The sequence below is a fragment of the Rhyacophila brunnea genome, unplaced genomic scaffold, assembly GCF_057557595.1.
Source record: "Rhyacophila brunnea isolate RB1 unplaced genomic scaffold, BYU_Rbru_1.0 scaffold_18, whole genome shotgun sequence".
Classification (NCBI taxonomy): domain Eukaryota; kingdom Metazoa; phylum Arthropoda; class Insecta; order Trichoptera; family Rhyacophilidae; genus Rhyacophila; species Rhyacophila brunnea.
In genome coordinates this window covers 20,949,137-20,968,653 of record NW_028232837.1, presented here as the reverse complement: position 1 = coordinate 20,968,653, position 19,517 = coordinate 20,949,137, and the positions used below count along the sequence as shown (strand labels likewise).

At 32.5% G+C, this 19,517-nt stretch overlaps 1 protein-coding gene across 2 annotated transcripts in view; it reads right to left on the bottom strand.

Annotated features, from left to right (window-relative positions):
* LOC147073309 (peripheral plasma membrane protein CASK-like) overlaps positions 1 to 19,517 on the bottom strand; it is a 686,848-nt gene that overhangs the window by 322,380 nt on the left and 344,951 nt on the right. For both annotated transcript variants that reach the window (XM_085945407.1, XM_085945406.1), the window contains exon 10: positions 10,690 to 10,839. In XM_085945407.1, coding sequence (XP_085801533.1) covers positions 10,690 to 10,839 — 150 coding nt within the window. The remainder of the gene's footprint in view (positions 1 to 10,689; positions 10,840 to 19,517) is intronic.

Below are 19,517 nucleotides of genomic sequence, written 5' to 3'. Positions count from 1 at the left end.
CCGACTTTGATATCTGCTCCTGAGACATTCCCAGGAATAAAAAAAACTACTGATGCTTCACATCCAAACGTAGGGCCTCGTAATACGCTCGATTAATACACAGTGTGGTGCGGGCGGGTTGGTTTATGTTTGTGATGTGAAATTAAAATTACATAATATATGTATGTTTTTTCCAATGTCTTATAATATTTCAGTTTGATAAATTTTCTAGAATTTTTCATTTATTTTTATTTAATTTAATAGATATCGATTTGTGTATCAAGTAAAATTTGTTTAACTTCACATTCATTATATTTATATTGGTGACAAGCTTCGGTAAGGTAACACAAGTCTTCAAAACAAACACATGTTGAGTTTCTAGTACAGTATTTATTCAATGGAATAAAAATAATTTAACCGACGCTCACATTTTAAATTAAATTTTAAGTCTATTGTAGATGTTTTTGAATATTTATTTTTCATTTTAATATTCTTAAAAATGTACTAATTATTCAAAACGCTATTTAATGTAAATTTTCAGTAAATTGTATTAAATTTCATATCAATTCAAAATTAACTCATTTCAATATATTTGAAGGGTCTGAATTGAGGGCTGATGACTGTTGATCATGTGATGGCAACACCTCTCAAATGATGTTTCGTATCATTAATGACTGCCTAATACTGGAATAGGAGCTATGTACTCTCGGAGCTCTGTGCAGACAACACTACTACAAAATTAACCTTCAAAAACCTCACGATATACCTACAGGATATGGTGGGAGAAGTTTGACGGTTTTTGTAATTAATAGATCTAATAATGAATTAATACATTCCGTTCAAATTTGGTTATTACTTATATAAATTATTAAAACCGTCCAATTTCTCCACAAAACCGTGTATTAAAAATCGAAATACCACAAAAATTACACTCGCTATAATATAATATGATGAATAAAACGGTACATACTATTATATAACATCCGTTTTGAATAATGAAATCAACATGCCTTATATTCTACAACATTACTTATATTCAATGTACTATTATGTATGTACATACTATTACATTAAAATAACTCTACGCTAACCAACCCTGACATGAAAAACTTTTACCGTTTAAAGATTTTATTTAAAAAAACGGTTGATAGATTTATTTTCCCATCACTGATTTATGTGGAACAGATTAAATTCTTACTTTTTATAACTAAAACTTAAGATAAAAGCTTAAGCTGCAAAGTAGAGCAATTAAAAACCTTTGAATGCAAAATAAATGCATTAAGTATCGAGAAACGATGAAAAGGGTCAATTAAGTCGACTTGAAATACTTATTCTTTAATTTTATTGCAATGCGTATGTTATTATTATTTACATTCTAAAAAAGTGATTATTAAATGACTTTATCTCGTTTTGTTACTATTTTGATAAAGAAGTGAATCTTCCCAGCATGATTGCATTAAACTACTATTAAGGTAGCCAAATACCTCAAATCAATAAGATTCCCATTTTTCCTATCAACTATCCACCGAAACCATTAATATTCATTAATATCTTGAATAAATGCTACTTTAAAAAAAATTAAGTCTTGTACAAGACTATGTATAATCCGACCCATACTGACGTATGGCTCAGAGTTTTAGACTCTAGGGAAGCCAATCCCGAGCCAAAATTCTGATCCCGGGATTTCGGGATTACAATTTGACAATCCCGGGATCCCGAGACTGGTCCCGGGATTGGCATTTTTTCCATTGTTAATATAATTTTTTTATATTTACAAATAACATTGATAAAATCGGTCAAAAATAAATCTAGTATAATTTATACAATTTAAGACATGTATTGTTAATATTGTATATGTTATGGAAACTTTGCTGGTTGCATTAACTTTTTATTATTATATTATAAATTTCTGTACTCAATATGTAACTGTTTGTTTTCCTTAATAAATAAATAAAATGTTCAATCTTGGAAATACACAAGTTTAACGGAGTAAATAATATTGTAATTTAAATAATAATGTAAATTTAATAGGAGATTGCTGTTTCTGATAGTAAAGACTTAATGAATGGATTAGCGAGATTTAAAATATTAAAGCAAATAATCATGGCGTACTTATGGCCTTTCCGCTTCATAAATCTAATTAGTCAGCCAAATATGAAACTGCCGTAAAACGTATGAGATCATAGTGGAATTTTTTAAAAGTGCGATGCATTGTTTTTTTTCATTCTTTCCATTTTTAATAATTTACATGATAAAATAAAATGAATCAGCAACCTACACATGGGTATAATCATTTCTAATGTAGTTATTTTTTATTAAAAGTATTTTTTCTGTTATATTTTCGCTTTTATTTTATTTTCCATAAAAATTGATAAAAAAATCAATCCCGAAATCCCGGGATTATGTTTATCAATCCCGGGATTCATAGGTATCGAAAATAGCTCGGGATCTCAGGATCCCGGGATTCGGGATCCCGAGATTGGAATCCCTACTCTCACCGATGCCTATTAGCATGTACTCGATATATTTGAGAATAATGTATTGCGTAGTATATAGACCTATACTAAAAGAAGAAGAAGAATTGCGTATTCAGCATAACCTAGATCACTACGATTTTCCAAATAAATAATGTATCTCCGCTTTTTTTAAGCTTGGTAGACTCCGCTTGGTGGGCCATGCACTGCATGAATGGAATAACTAAAAATGGGAATCGTGGATACCACACGGGACGGTTGGAGCAGTGTTGCCAAGTCAAAAATTTTAATTTCAATAGAATGTGTAAAAAAAAATCAGTAGATTCGACAAAATATCAGTAGATGAAAAAATTTCGCCGCGGGCCGCAGGTTCTCAATTTTTCATAGTCGGCTCGTTTTTTTAGGAGAAATATTTCACCGCGGGCCGCAGGTCTCCGATTTTTCATAGTCGGCTCGTTTTTTTAGCGCCGGCCGCAGGTTCCCGAATTTTCAAAGACGACTCGTTTCGTTTTTTTCCCGGATGGTGGGAATTTTGTGGAATAAAGAAATATCAGTAGATTCAGTTTATTGCCAAAAATATCAGTAGATCTACTGAAATTTCAGTCGACATGGCAACACTGGGTAGGCCCAGATTTCGGTAGTTAGGCGGTGTCAACAAAGATGCTAGAGCGGCCGACGCAAACACTTGGAGGACACTAGCCCAGGATAGGGAAGAGGCTAGGGCCCGCTCTGGGTTGTTGGGCCACTTATATGATGATGATAAAAGTCCAAATTTTTCGTTATAACTATAAAAAACTACTGGAGGAATATTGATGAAACTCGTAAAACTTGTAGACTACGTTGTTGGGGAGCCGATTTGATAGAGTTTCATCCCAATAACTTTAAGCTATAACTTCTAGAAAATAATTATTTGCAACAATTCATCGTAAATCGTGATCCAAATAAGTAAAACAGTCACATAACAGTGGTGGATTAGACAGTGAAGTGACGTCCAGTTAGAGGGTGCGCGCCTACATTCAACCATTGTCAATCACGCAAGCTCACTTAAGCTCGAGTCGTCAGTTATTTAAGCTCTTTGTGAAGGTACTTAATATTTAATACTTAATAATCGGGACAGCTGGTTGAGGGGCGCACACCTACTTTTTCATTCTGTGAAAGTCAGTCACCATAGATAGACCAATTTATTATTTGAAGACTTCTATATTGAAGACGTATTTCGTTTACGTGACAAACTTCAACAGATATTATTCAGACGAAAATATTGAACATTTGTGTCTATATATTTTATATTGTACATTTTTACAGCCACACCGAGAAGGTAACCCAATTCTTTTATTTTTATGTTCCTTAGTAACCATAATATAATATACAAAATTGTCGTTTTACTAAACATTATATAAAACCAAATTCTGGTTAGTACGGTTAATTATATGAAAGTTTTGCCTAGTGAAAATGATACCGTTAAACAAAACGACTGAACATTCTACTATTCTCCGTTGAAATTAAGGGAGAAGAGAGGTCTGATGACTCGAAATTACTTGGATAATCAAGAAACATTTGCCTATTAAGATTGCATAATGTTTTGTACATTACACTACATTATCATAGGGAAGTGTTTTGCATATCATTTACTAAGAATGTGTTGTCATATTTTATGTAAATATTTACATATTGTAACATTTTACTTACGATAAATTTATTCATTAAAGTACATGATTATTCAAAACCTTTGTTACGATGTTTATACATTTTATCATAATGTTAATCGTGTGTATTCATAATATGAGTTACATATTTATAGTAAATGTAATAATTATACAAACTGTTGTTTTTGAATCGATATAATTCTCATATGAACCTTGACAGTAAAGTTGTCACCCATTCGCCCAACCCATTAGGTCCTAGTATTGGAAAAACAACATACATTTTTTTCTCAGCTGATGGAACTGATCCACCCACGGTTTCGTCTCAACCATCATGGGTAAGGTACTCTGTATACTAGTGAAAATGAATTTAGTATCATTATTAAACTATTGCAAAATCGAATTCTTCTTCTTCTTCATAATTAAAAAGATAAGCGCCTATAAATTGAAGTGTTTTAATACTTAGACAGGCTTATAAAAATATTGAAATTAAACATACTTATAATAAAAAAGTCAGTTTTAGTAAACTCCTTTCAAATTTACCTACTTCATAATTTAATCTGGCTATTCTATTTTTCTACTCTTTTAAATCTGTCTTCAATGGGTGAATTATTTTTTGAGGTATGTTTCCAAATTATGTAAGTATGTTTAGAAAATAATGTTAATTTCTAATATCTTGTGAATTATTTGTTTATGAAATATATTTTTACAAATTTTTTCTAAGCTCGTATTCTTATTTATCCGGTACAAACCTTGCAATCGATTTTTAACTAGCTTCCCAACTAGCTAGACATTTGAAACTTTTAGAATATATCAGAACACGATGCCAATGCATTTTTTTAATACTTTTAGCCATCTTTAAGTAGAATTGAATCAATTTTCAGTTAATTCTGTTTTGTATGAAAAGTTATTTCGACACCATTATTGGTTGCGAGGGGGTCTGGAGTCCTAGCAACTAAACTATTAATATATACGTGCGTTACTATGGAAATCAATATGACATGTCAAGTACAATTTATTTTGATCGTTTAAGCTAGTCAAGTCAAATGGTTCAATAGAAAATTTAAAAATGTTGTATATAAAAAGTTCTTTTTATCTTGTAATTATTAATGTCTATACTTAGATAAAATAAAAATACCTCAACAACATAATAATTATAAGTGTGTTATTGTTATTTCTTTAAATTATCGTGTCTTCCGCCAAAATAAAATTCTCGGAAGAATACTTCTTTACACTTTACAGCAGGGGGGGGGCAAACTTTTTGGCTGGAGGGCCAAATTCAAGAATTCAAAATGAGCGGCGGGCCGCAAGTAAAATACCATTTTTAGATATACACTATTTAATATCACGAAAAATAAACATTACAAAAAAATTAATGAGAAGAATGAAACATGTACATTTTTTAACATTTTTTTTATATTCAGGTGTTAATTTTGTAGTTGATATTCTCAAAACTGCTTGTACATGGACATCGGAGACATTTGATCGTAAAGAATTTTTATTGATGTTCATGATCGAAAATTTTTGTTCACATAATTATATAGGTTGATCCAAAAATAACGAACATTTTTCTGGCATAATCTTTACGTTGGTCGAATTTGTCTGAATTAAGGGCATTGCAAAATTTGAAGCAATTCTCTTAAATCTGTGTCACACTGCAGATCAATAATCTCAAGTTGTAGCTCTGTCGGTACACTTATCAATATACATTGAAAATGGGTCGCGTACTATTACTAAACAAATTTTAATCGATTGTCAATATTTTTCAAAAAAATATAAAAAAGTTATTCGTTATCGGAAGTACAATTAATGATATCGGGCCGCACAAAAATACCCGGCGGGCCACATGCGGCCCGCGGGCCGCAGTTTGCCCCCCCTTGCTTTACAGCAACGCATAGATGACGGACCCGTACCAACACTGAGCGCTTCAAGCAATTTGACCCCAATATAGTTAATATCTCGAGGGTGTGAAGTTGTTAGATGCGATTGACCTAGAGCTCCATAAGGTTTATGAAGGAACCTCATTAAGCGCATGGCTCCTGGGCATTGGGCCAACAAGGTCAAAAGGGATACTGGAGAGAAACAGCTCGAAGTAGAGATTTCTCTAAGAGTTTGTGCAGTCAGCTGTCATAGACATGCCTGGCATATTATGTCGCCAGCGTAAGTCTTCTGTCAAAAAATAATAATAATACTTACTTACTCGTATTTTAATGTTTTGTAATATAATATTTAAAATAAATAAAACTGGAGTGCCAGACCCCATTGTTGTATTGAGCTGACAATAATTTATTATGCTTATCCAGTGTGGCTCCGTTCATGTAACTAGCAACATGCAACTGGACGCTGGGACAAGTGGGCGCCACACTGTCGAATGAAATAAATGAACGTTCTTTTCGATTTGATACAGAAAGTAGACGATTAAGTTTAATAAGTTTCTACTTAATAGTTTTAATTCATTATGCTCTTAACATAATCTTTTTTATTGCCGATTGAGAATAATTATTATGCCCGATGCTTCATATAAAAATAACAGAACTCTCGTCATGTTGGTTCTTAAACGCAATAAATCATTATTTACGTGTGCATATTTAAATTCTCACTTGGTATTAAATATATATTAACTTATATATAGAATTATACGAGGGATAAATGAGAACTCTGCCATTCTGGGCAGTGTTGACCTGTGTGTCCCTGATAAATATCTTAGAAATAGAGACCATCAGTTGTTTATTCTCCCAAGGTGTAGAACCAACCTGCCACTGCTAATTCCAATTGGGAGGTCGATAACTATGTTCAACGAAATTACTTTGGGTGTTGATATATTCCACCTACGTGAGGATGAGTATAGGTGGACGTTGTTTTATAAATTCTTAAAATTGGGTCTGCTTAACTCATCCGGTGTACTTCCCTGTACCTATCTAATTTATATTTATTGTATTTACACATTTCTACTGTTTAATGACATACTATCTATCTCTATACTGATCTATCTCTTTTTTTATGTTATACTTTTTTATATTTCTTTGTTTCTAAATGTCATGTTGTGAACGTCTTAAACTTATAATTTGTAATGTCCACAATATGTTAAAAATAAATAAATTGAAATTGAAATTGTTTTAAAATATGTAGGTTCCTATAATTCACGAACGTCTATTTATTTTTGAATTTCATTCGATTGCGTAGCGCCCAGTTGTCCCCGCGCCGAATCGTCTTAGACCCAAGTTTTAGGCAAAAAACTTAAATTAGGTACAAAAAGTTTTGAAAATATCATTGGTCTTATCTCACCTCATTTTATGGTATACCTATATATATTTCGTTATGCATTAAACAAGAAGTTCGTGTCACTGATGACATTACGGGAGTTTAAAGGTCTGTCAAATTATTGACTTCACTACAGTACATTAATAGAATATTTCTATAGTTAATGCTAAACTTGGATAGCACGTTAATAAAAATAACAACAAAGGCGTAATGGTAAATCCACAGAATATAATATTATAAGAGAACGGTCGTTCAGTCTAAAGTTTTCCAATCAATTCTAAATCAGAACAATTCATTTCTATAAATAAATACCAATCACTAGAAATATTATCGTTGTCTAATGAACCCACGTTATAATCTGATTGTTTGGCGAAATCAATTTAGCGTCCCGAATCCCGTACACAAGACGAAAAAACTTTGTGTTTTATTCGAGTAGGGCTAAGAATCCCGGGATTCTGAAATTCGAAAAAAAATGTTTTCGGATTGAAATACTAAAATCCAGGAACTTTAGGAATAGTTGTTCTACTATTACGCCAGGCGTGTCCAATTCCAAGTAGGTTTATGCAGTATCTGCAAAATCAAAACTGACAGTGATCTCTCACACGCTCTCATTGTTATTTTTCAACTTTAACAAACTAATATTTTTTTGTCTGAAGAAAATAAATTTAACAACAAACATGAATGGTTCCATTTCGGGCACGACTCCTGGGAACGACTCACAAGTGACATCACGATCGGTAGGTACAGACGGTCGGCCTGAGAATATGTCGATATAATTTTAGCTTAATAGGTTATCCCAGCGTGCAGTACATGACAAAACAGAACATGACAAAACAGAACAGTGACAAAACAGAACAACGATAAATATTATAACTATGACCTTTCAAGAAAAATTTTATATTGAAATTGTCCTATCTCTATTATGTTGATTGATTTTTAATAGAACAGATTTTCAATACGCCATAATAAATCAAATTATATACCTAATTTCTGCATTCCTAATCGCCAGAAACCTCAAATAAACGGGACTTAACTCGGTATTGCCGGCAAGCTTAGGATATCTCATCTTAATCAATATAATCTGTTCAAAATGATTGGGTGACCTTTACAACGATGTAATGACCTAACCTAACCAAAATAGATTCCACAAAAATTAATGTTTCATTTTTTCCCCTGGCTGTTCTGTTTTGTCCGGTTACCGCTGTATTATACTAATTATTGTATGAAGCTGTTTTTTTACCGAGTCCTGGGTCTATGTGATGCATGCATATGTGAGTACCAGGAGAGCATAATACGATAGTTGAATACTTAAAATATCTTATCTTTTCTCTTGATACCGTTTGCTATATTTCACTATCCAGAACCTGTCATATCAGATTACCAACATCTTTGACATTAACCGCTTAAACGAGTATATCACAACCATTGATATATCACAACACAAATATAGACCCCTCCAAACCAACCCGCCCCACACTCGCTGGTTTTAAGCGAGCATATCGAGAGGACCTTGGATTTGATTGGTGACTTGGTTTGGATGTGAAACATCAGCAGTGTTTTATGGCTGACAGGAGCAGATGCCCAAGTATTGGGCATCGCCACGCTCTCAAGTGAGCTTTGACTGAGTTTATCGAAACACGTAATTTAATTAAAAGTGCCATGGAAGAGAAAGCCGCGGAGACTTACCAGAAATAAATAAATTTAATGATATGTAAGATACAAAAAAATAGCTAAAACAATACGGACAAATAAAATTATGTGAAGAGATCTTCACGTCAAAAATAAGACGCCGCATTTTTTTTCAATGCAATATAATTGGCCTCTGTGGCGACCAGGTCAGACCGTCAGATGGCCCCAACAGCTGGTTGGACTGTATATCACAATAAAACTTTTATGGACCCAATGTATATAATATGTTATACTTACGTAACGATCATTCTACCCACATGAACAGGTGCAACGCTGCGGTGCATCCGCTACCGAACTAGCCTATTTCCAAGAACTATTTGCCGGTCGCGTGAGGAGGCGGTCATAACGCCACGGGAGGCGTCAGCGAGCGGTCGTCCTGCTGCATCGGTTACATTAGTCACAGTGTTTGCGTTCTTCACACTCGGATTTTCTCATATGAATAGGCGATATAAAATTTCGAGGCAGTCATAAGCCAGTAACTCTCAGAGTTTTACCTGCTTGTGTAGAATGCCCTAAAATAAATAGGCTTATGCATTAAGCGTTGCTAATTGGAATAGAAACCCACATTCAACGTATAAGCCCACTACTTTATCTGTCCAGAGCTCCTTTGTTTGCATAAATTCGTATCACATTTATTTTCTAGGAAAAAACCAGTTGTTTTTATCTAATCTCGAAATTGGTGAAAAAAAAACTAATCTCGTAATCCGGGAATTAAAAATTCAATCCGGGATTGCAGCCCTTATTTGCGAGGGCTTTTAATCGGGTTCGATGCGCGGCAAGGCTGTATTTATCCCGCCTAAGCCACCGTTTTGCGTGGGGAGGGGTTTTATTAAATTCCCCATCAACTTTCCCGCGCTGGTAAACGTCCGCGCTGAAAACTTTGTCCTAATGGCGCCGAAATGAGATTTTAAAAGTTACACTAGCCGCACAACTTTCTGGGGAAAAAATATAACTCGAAATGTTTATAGTTTGCATTCGATCATATTATGTCGAGTTACTTTTGCAAAAAAATTATACCTACCTACCCACTTCTTCATTGTTCGCTGTTGTGTCGAAAACAATACTAATTTATAAAGAATAATATTGTGGGAAATAAAACAAGATAAACTTTTGCTTTTAAAAGCTCGTTCGTTTGATTATGTTTTGCCAAATTTTCTTTTTGTTTTGAATTTAAATAGAACATAATAATTATTACCCGGCGGCCGCAAAAAAAGTTGATAATCAATTAAAATTAATTGCCATGTAATAATTAATAAAGAAATTAAAAATTAAGGTGTTATATTTTATTTTTCAATATAACAATAATGAGTATGCATGATGAGATATCTATTCATATTAAAATTATTTAAATCAAAAATTGAAAATACATAGCCATCAGTGGCGTAGAATTAATAAATCATGTAGATGCAGAGCACCACCAGAAATAATCAGTAAGGTATGTTGTGATTACGTATGGTTTTTTAAATTCTATTACAATACAATATTACTTTACTTCTTCTAAAGGTAATATAACATACATTTTAAAATACGATGTTTGATAATCCACAAGACATGACAGTAAAAGAACATGAACAATATAAAATATAAACAAACTTCCTTCAAACAGCTCCGTTGTAAATTTTAAGATAAGCATCATGACAAACCTTGACATGGGGTCTGGTAAGCAGCTCCTTGAGTTCGGAGGCGTGTCTCGAAGAACGTAGTCTGGCGACCAGGTCTCGACATCTCGATGATGCGTCAGGCGCCGGCGCTCGAGCAGCTACCACCACGCGACTTCCGATGCGGTCGTACAACTATTGGAAGAAAAAATATAATAAATTTATTGATTTTAGCATTCGCCCAACCAATTGCGTATTTCGAATCAAACACAGATTGAAAACAATAAGATGCGATAAATGCCAGACCATCGGGTCTATTCTATACAAAAGGCGACTATCGACCGCTAACGTGCTAACGTGATGTGTTAGTATTTATTACATACATTTTATATTGAAATATTATAATTGTGATTGTATTGTGATCAGTTAATCAGTCGAAACTGTCTCTCTCTCGCTCTCTCTCTATCGCTCATGCTCTAGATTTTAGCACAGGCAGGGGGCATGCCGTTAAAATATAGCATTTATTGCAACAATTAATACCAGCTTATTATAATTGTTACAATACGTGTTAATAATTTGATACAAACATACCCTAGTTAGCGGTTTTAGCGGACGAAAGCAGCCTTTTGTATAGAATAGACCCGCATGAACCAGCAATCGCGGTGTTTAAAATATGCACTCAGGTACTAACTTTACTACTCCACCGTGTGCGTACTATGTTGAGCCAAAATATGTTTTATATTTTTTAAACACAATATCAAATAAATTACAACCACAGTTTGTTCGTCCTGCCGTATAAGTGGCAATTTACTTATTTTTTTATTATTACATCCACCTAAGGATGCCATATCGGAAGAAAATCGGTATCGGCAGCGCTCGAACCAGAAAAGCTTATGAACCGGATTAAAAAGGATTTAAAGTTATACACATTTATATTTTTATAAAAATCGATATTTTTTAAATAAATATAAAAAATATCAAAACTATGAATGAGTCAAAAATCTGTACGAGGAAAAATTGAAAACTTAATAAACTAAATTTTAATAATACATATGACCATAAAATATAATGTAATATTAACGTAACTGTGTACGTAAATATGTAACAAATTCACATTTTTTTTACAATTGTAAGTTTATCTTTGACTTAAAATAAAAAATATTTTTCTTTTTAATGTTTGCAGATATTATGTACATATTTATTAATTACACTTGAAATATTAAATGATCAAAAAAATGTCTCAAATTGCAAGCTTCGTGTTTTCCTGCTAGGTGCCTCTGGTAGGTAGATCATACCCCTTAAGATCGCATAAAAACTTTTTAACAAAACAACACAAAATATTATTATTGCTTTCAGAAATAAGTGTGTACGACAATATGTCCAGTTTCTTAACTTTATTAAAAATGTAAATTATTAATGCAATGATTGTCGTATCTAATAATTTTCGAACCGGAGCGCCATTTTCCGAGGATTTCACGTACCGGAACTGCGCTCCGGTGCGTTCCAGTCCATTCTTACCTACGTTATAAAAACTAATTGTACATTTTTGTAATATGAACTATTGTAAGGTGTTTGCTTTTTCTTTCTGCTAACTACCCAAAGATACGTCCGAAGATAAAATTCGTCATAAAATATGAAAATCTTCAAATCATGCGTATTTTTCACAATCTGAATGTAGTTATATTTTGTAGAAATTATTCATAGTTTACAGTAGGTAATAGGCAACATCTTTTCAAGGGGTCTTCCAAGTCTGTCAATGCTTGAAACCTACACTTACTTAAAATCGCCACTGGCTGCTCTGACAACGTGTTAGTTTTGCTACGAATGAATCAACAATAAGAAATGAAGTAGGTTCACATTGTGCATGTACCTAATGTTTTAACCATCAGGCTTAGTAACCTTTTTTCAACTCACTTATAATCTTATATAAAACCTTCAGCCACGTTACAGAAGAAGGCTTTTCTTAAATAATATATTCTCTCCGAACCTGTTTATATCCAATGAATTATTAATATCTACTTTTCCTTTTTTCGTATTATTAAAGATTTATCATTAGTACAAAACCGGTCAGAATTCTAATAAATTTAATAAAATTATAATTTCATTTGATTTCATAATAGGTGTTTCAGGGAATAAACTTGCTGAAAATGAAATTTTCAAATACTGACATCTAACATTTTTAGAAGTAACTATTCGGAAATAAAACAGTTTCCTATCGTACGGAGACTACGTTATGCCATCTGTTGCAATATGGTATAACTAACTAATGTCTAGTCGGTAGTGAAGATGTTTGCAAAACCACATTCTAGGTTTTTTTGAATAGAAAATCACAGATGGCAGTGATACAAATTTATAAAATATTACTGAATTTAAAATAAAAATAGCATTATTATTTTCGTTATTATAAAGACTCAAATTGTTTCTGTAAGCATATTAATAAATTATAAAAAATATGTATATATACAACATTAATTCTACGGATATTATTATATTACGTATAATATACGTTAAGAAAAATATTTAAATTAAGAATTTAAATATTTTTTTGTAGGTTTATATCGGGTTTAGAAACATAAAATTTTCACACATGGTGTAAAATTACGCGTACAATACGAACGTATTTTTCCTCGATTTCGACAAAATGTGGTTTTATCGCTTTTTGTAACTAGACGCTTCATATCAAGAATGGTACTTGATATAAATGTAGTAATAATTGTAATATAATAAACGTGTAGAAATTGTGTTATTTTTATGAATACGAAATTTGATCTATATTTATATAAAAATGACAGATGACAGCACGTCATTATAAAAATAAAATATTGTGTGCAAAACATTATTTCATTAGCTGTTTCATAAAAAAATACTAATAGCACGTCATAATGATAACACAATTTTCACCGTTTTTTCCATTTTAGGCCATCAAAGTAAACATTTTTTTGGTTGTGGCAACATTCTGACTAGGAAATTTAAAAACCCACCATTATTTCATTAAAAATCCTTTTAGCGAATGTAGGTAACTTAAATTAATAATCCCAATTTTCGACCCAATTTCCAATCGTACGGGAAATTCATAATAAAAATAAAAGTAATTTCAGTGTCCTTTTTCAAAACCTTTTACCTCTGCTACGACAAAATTTACTTACGTTATTTTTTTAATTAATGAACATTTTGTTTTTAATAATGGATAGTAAGTAAGTATATATTATTATATTATATCCACTAGGGAATCCAATCCCGTGCCAAAATTCTGATCCCGGTATTTCGGGATTACAATTTGACAATCCCGGGATCCGGATCCCGGCATTTTTGGCATTTTTTTCCACTGTTAATATAAAATTTTTATATTTACAAATAACATTGATAAAATAAGTCAAAAATAAATCTAGTATAATTTATACTATTTAAGACATTTATTGTTAATATTGTAGGTATACGTTCAATCTTAGAAATACACAAGTTTAACGGAGTAAATAATATAGTAATATAAATAATAATGTGAATTTAATATGAGATTGCTGTTTCTGATAGTGAAGACGTAAAAAATGGGTTAGTGAGATATAAAATAGTAAAGCAAATCATGGTGTAGGTACTTATGGCCTTTCCGCTTCATAAATCTAATTAGTCAGCCAAATATGAAACTGCCGTAAAACGTATGAGATCATGGTGGAATTACTTTGTTAATAGTGCGAAGCATTATTTTTTTCCAATCTTTCTCATTTTTATTAATTTATGTGAAAAAATAAAATTAATCGGCAACTTACATATGTGTATAAATCAAATTTCATTCAAACTCAGTTTATTTCTAATGTAGTTATTTGTTATTAAAAGTATTTTTTTCTGTTATATTTTCTTTTTTATTTTATTTTCCATAAAAATTGACAAAAAAAATCAATCCCGAAAGTTTCGGGACTATGTTTATCAATCCCGGGATTCGGGAGGATCCCGGGAGTAGGTATCGAAAATAGTTCGGGATCCCGGGACCCAGGATTGGAATCCCTAATATCCACCATTCAAAGTTATGATAATTCATTGCCCATATCGTATTGGACAATATTAATTATTAAAAAAATATATAATTAGGTATATCACACATCTACGTAGCTGACATCTATCTCGTAGTCCCTGATATAATATTTTGATCCATTGACTGAAACCTTTTATATCCGGAATTCTACTCTGACGTAGTAGCAGTGACGTGCCGTGGGGGTAGGCAGGTCATACAGAGCATAGGGTCGAAAAATATAAGTGAAATGCTAATTGTAATAACAATTTTGTACAAGTTTTGTGAAAATGACAAGACTTTTTGCATACAGCGGTCATAGTTATGTCAAAAATCTTAAAGACAGTGCCATGTTAATCAAAATTTATATACATTATATTATTGTCTTATTTTTATTTGCCCGTTAAGAAATAATAAAGGAATAACACGTCGCTGCGTAGTAGCTACCTACAATAATCATGTCCAACATCGTCTAATATATGGATTTAAACTCAAGTTCAAAATTCAAAACACTCCAATATTAATATTTGACTTAAAACCATAAAATTGCACCGTAGGATTGCTTCACACACAGCGTTTTTTTCTACATGATAAAAACCCGCGCGGTTCTTTCACCTTCACGAATTTTGAATTGACACAAATCGCAGCGGTATGGTTATATCATCATCCGCGGGAATATTCCTAAGTAAGATGAATCCGTTATGCTCATCCAGAAATCAACGAATAGGTAGTCGATGAAGAATAATTACAGATGGACGTGAACGAGTTCATTAATTTACTTTCGTACCTATATCCATTTGTGTATTTATATTATATCTAATAGTTGACCGGAAGTGCAAGGATTTCCTCTATCAAGTAAATGAGCACTTCACTCTCAACAATGTCATTACTTCGAATACTAAAAAAACTACGTTGATTAAAAATTTGACAATAATTAAACAAAGGTGAAAAAATTACAAGTGAATCGCAACTGCAATTAAAATAAGATGTCTAAAAACATGCAATAAGTCAGGTAGGTACGCGGCAGCAATAACTATTACAGACATTTTGCAGAGCTAACAACTGTCTCCAAAAATCTCTGTGGGTGAAACGGGCATTACGGTAAAATCAGCGCTAGAAATGGAAAATTTTACGAATCGGAGCGCTTGGTAATTTTACAAAAATACTAACATGATTATTTAATTTTATATTATGTATTTTTTTTAAATAAGTGTGTCAGATTTTTCGTTACATGGCCCATCTAACTCAGACGGTGTAATATTTTTTTCCACGAGACGGAATGATAGTTTTGGGAATTTTATGAACCGAGACGACGCTCCGATCCATTTCGTGGTTAAAATGTGAGTAGGGCGATGAATTGCCACCATTTAATATATTTGCAAAGGTAGATGACGAAATCGATTCGTTATAAATTTAAAAATGGGACCTCGAAATGGTTCAAACCTGTCCTAAAGATACTAAATTATACAAAAATCTTAAATATTATGTGAATGTGATCGATCAGTCAGTGCGTCGGGCCTCTACGTCACTATACGCGCCTCTGCATCTGATTATTTTATTATTGAATATCGTTTATACAGGGGTAGTTAACCTTGTCCCTACCGCCCACTAGTGGGCGTTCCAACTTTCATTGTGGGCGGTAGGAGTATTAAAAACAGAAACAGAAATTAGATATGATGAAGAAAGTAAACATAAATTCGATAGTGTTGGATATGAAAACCTATGGTAAAATAAAAAGTGATTTAGTGCTGTTAATAATATTATGACCAAAGAAAGAAACCGCCTGAATATTTCTAAAAGAGGAGACCTTCGTTATTTGTTCCTCAAAAAATTGAGCAAGATATCCAGTATTTAGTTTCGCAGCATCAGCCTCAGGGATCTCATGAATAATTTAATTAATTAAATGTAATTTCACCAGACGTCATACTTCTATGTACGCAAAGTATAAATAAAGAAAGATTTAACTGCAGTAAGTTGTTTTATAAAGATTTATTTGCCATTTATATTTATTATTATGGTATTATACCCTATCCATGGAATAAGCCAAACCGAATCGTTTATTACCCTCCAAACTTACGCTGTTTCCGTTTACAACCGTTTACTAACTAGTCGAGTGTTAATGAAGTGCTTGCGAAATTGAATACAGACATCGCTTCGTGTTCCGTTATGCTTCACTAAAATCATAGTGTTCGGGTATGCTCGTATATTTGGATCAAGTATTCATTCTACCAAAATCAGAAGAATATCTTTCTGGTCAGGTCACTTCTTGTAAATGGTCACTTTTTAACAAGTTTGATGTCTATGGACGCTTAAACGTCAAACAAAAATGACATAGGACGTAATTTTTGCATTTTGCCGCGAGATACCTCTAGTAGTAATACAATGCCAATCGCTACGTCATTTACATACTCATTATTTCTTATATTTTTCGATTAATACTACATTATGGCCGGATAATCCGAATGCCGAATAAACGTTATTGAATAAATATAATCATCACAATATAAACAAATGAAAGTAAATGGTTATCGTGATAGTATACCTACCTACCATATAATTATTACGCATAAATCGATTCCAGCATAATCATGTGAATTGAGTTGTTAAAAATATTATATTATATTTATTTGATTTTCATGAATCTGAGTCTGATGTGTATTTACTAACGAGACTCTTAAATTCGAAAGCGTCGCCGCTGTTACGAAATTTGCGGCATTGTAAATTAGCTTCATCTACGAAAGCAAATTTTAGTACATATAAATAAAGCAATTATGATTGAATAAAATGAAGCACCAATTATAGGATCAATTGTAAAATAGATAATACCATTAGACGATAATCAAAATAATTCACTGAATCTTAATGAAATACGGAAGAAAACAAGTATCTAGGTATGACAATTATCAACAAACGCGGGCTGTCAGTTGCAATCTGTCAAAAGTCGACTCTGCCGAATTTAGCAATCGGTTCGCTAAACTTATGGTAGATGGGTATTAGGTGTTCGGGTTCGGCGAGATGCTTATGTACAAAATTTCCATGAACGGAATTATACGTTTTGCACGCCATCTGGCATTCGCATAATCATTTCGCATTCGAAAATATTGGATGAAAGGCCCCAAAGTATTTGGTAAGTAATTATTATTATATGCTTTAACTTGCTGTAACTCTGCTTTATAAATTTTATAAAGTATAGTAAGTACTTCCCTAAATTTCTCTTAAAATTTACTACTAACAGAGATACAAAAGTGTGCGGTACCTAGGTATAAAAAGGTTGACTAACTGACACGAGCAGAAACGCCGACCTTCAGTTAGTGTTTGTGGCAGAGTATGGTTTAACGACATAACTATACAAATCTAGCCTTGTAGTCAATTCTACTTCTCAATAGCCTTGCGACAACCTCGCGACAAGGTATAAACAGGATATATAAGTCCCATGGTTCTAAACTATGGAAGAAGCAGGGAAGAAATGGTCGAAAAAGACCATGAACAGGTAACCAGTAGCGTAATCGTTTAGTAATAGGAAGTAAAATGTATGTTGTTAACCTTTTCTTTGTAAATGTAATAAAAATTTTACGTAAAAATTTCACCTCGGAGGATCGAGACTGCTCAAGTGTAATTGGAACACTGTGACCACAGCCCTCGAAATGTCACGTCATGAAATTTCAACGCGATCTAATTTGATATAAATTTCCGGGAAATCTCCATTAAACTTAGAAAATAAGTTATGGGAGAGATTGTTTACGTAAAATTTAGCAAGTACATGCTTCAATAACTTTTATAGCAATAATGGAAATGTATGAAAATTGAAAAAGAAAATTGAATATTTATAAATTTATATACTGTATAATTGTGAATAAAGAATTTTGATACTAATTTTATCAATACAAGATAGAAGCTAACTACCGTTATAAAAATACTGTAAACGCGTACCTATATTTATAGACGCGTAATTATAATTATAGATTTTGTTAATACTATAACTCACTGACTATAATGAATATTGTAAAAGTAACAATTGGAAAAACTTAAGATTCTGGTATAGATGGGTTTCTACCCATAAACAATAATAAATCTTAATCGCATCTTGGGTAAATAAAAGAATCAAATACTACAACTAAAAATACAAATTGACGTGTGACCTTGAACTTTAACTGAATTCTGTTCGACTCGAATTTACGGCCCAGCTGTGTTGAGTTGCAAGATAAAAATAGATTCAAGGTTGCGTTTAGATTACTATGGAAAAGCCACTATTAAAGATTAAATAAAGTTGTAGTCGCTCGTAATTAACATCTTGTTAGGATAAAGCATTTATATATTTAAGTTGAAATGTTAAGTATAATATTATAGTATTTTCACGTAATAATGTTCGTCCGAAAGGTAAATATCGAATGAGAAAGTTTCTGCGGCACCAAACAGTTTTATTAAAACTTAGTAAAATTCTATTGGCCTAAAAAGGCCAAGAGTGGTGGAAAGGACCAGCACGTGGGTGTCAACCTTTCGTTTTGACGTTTTAAATTTAAAGACTGCCATTCCCTTATCTAGTACCCGAATACCTATTCCGATACCTCGTTGGAAAGCTAGAAACTTTCCCCTTCGTTTGAACACAAAAAAATCATATAAAATCAACTACTTTGCTTACGTCATCGCAACTGCGTATTTAAGAGACTTGTTCTAGAGGGTGCTTGAAACACCCCTATTGAAACTTTATTTTGTGAAAATAAGGTAGAGTAAATTTAACCCGATTTAATTAGAAGATATCTCTATTAAAAAGTTGTCAAGAACGGGAGATATACGTAAATTTATCTCATGAGAGAAAGGGATATATCTTCTTTCCCTTACGGACTGTTTCCTGTTAAACCTCTATCCAGAG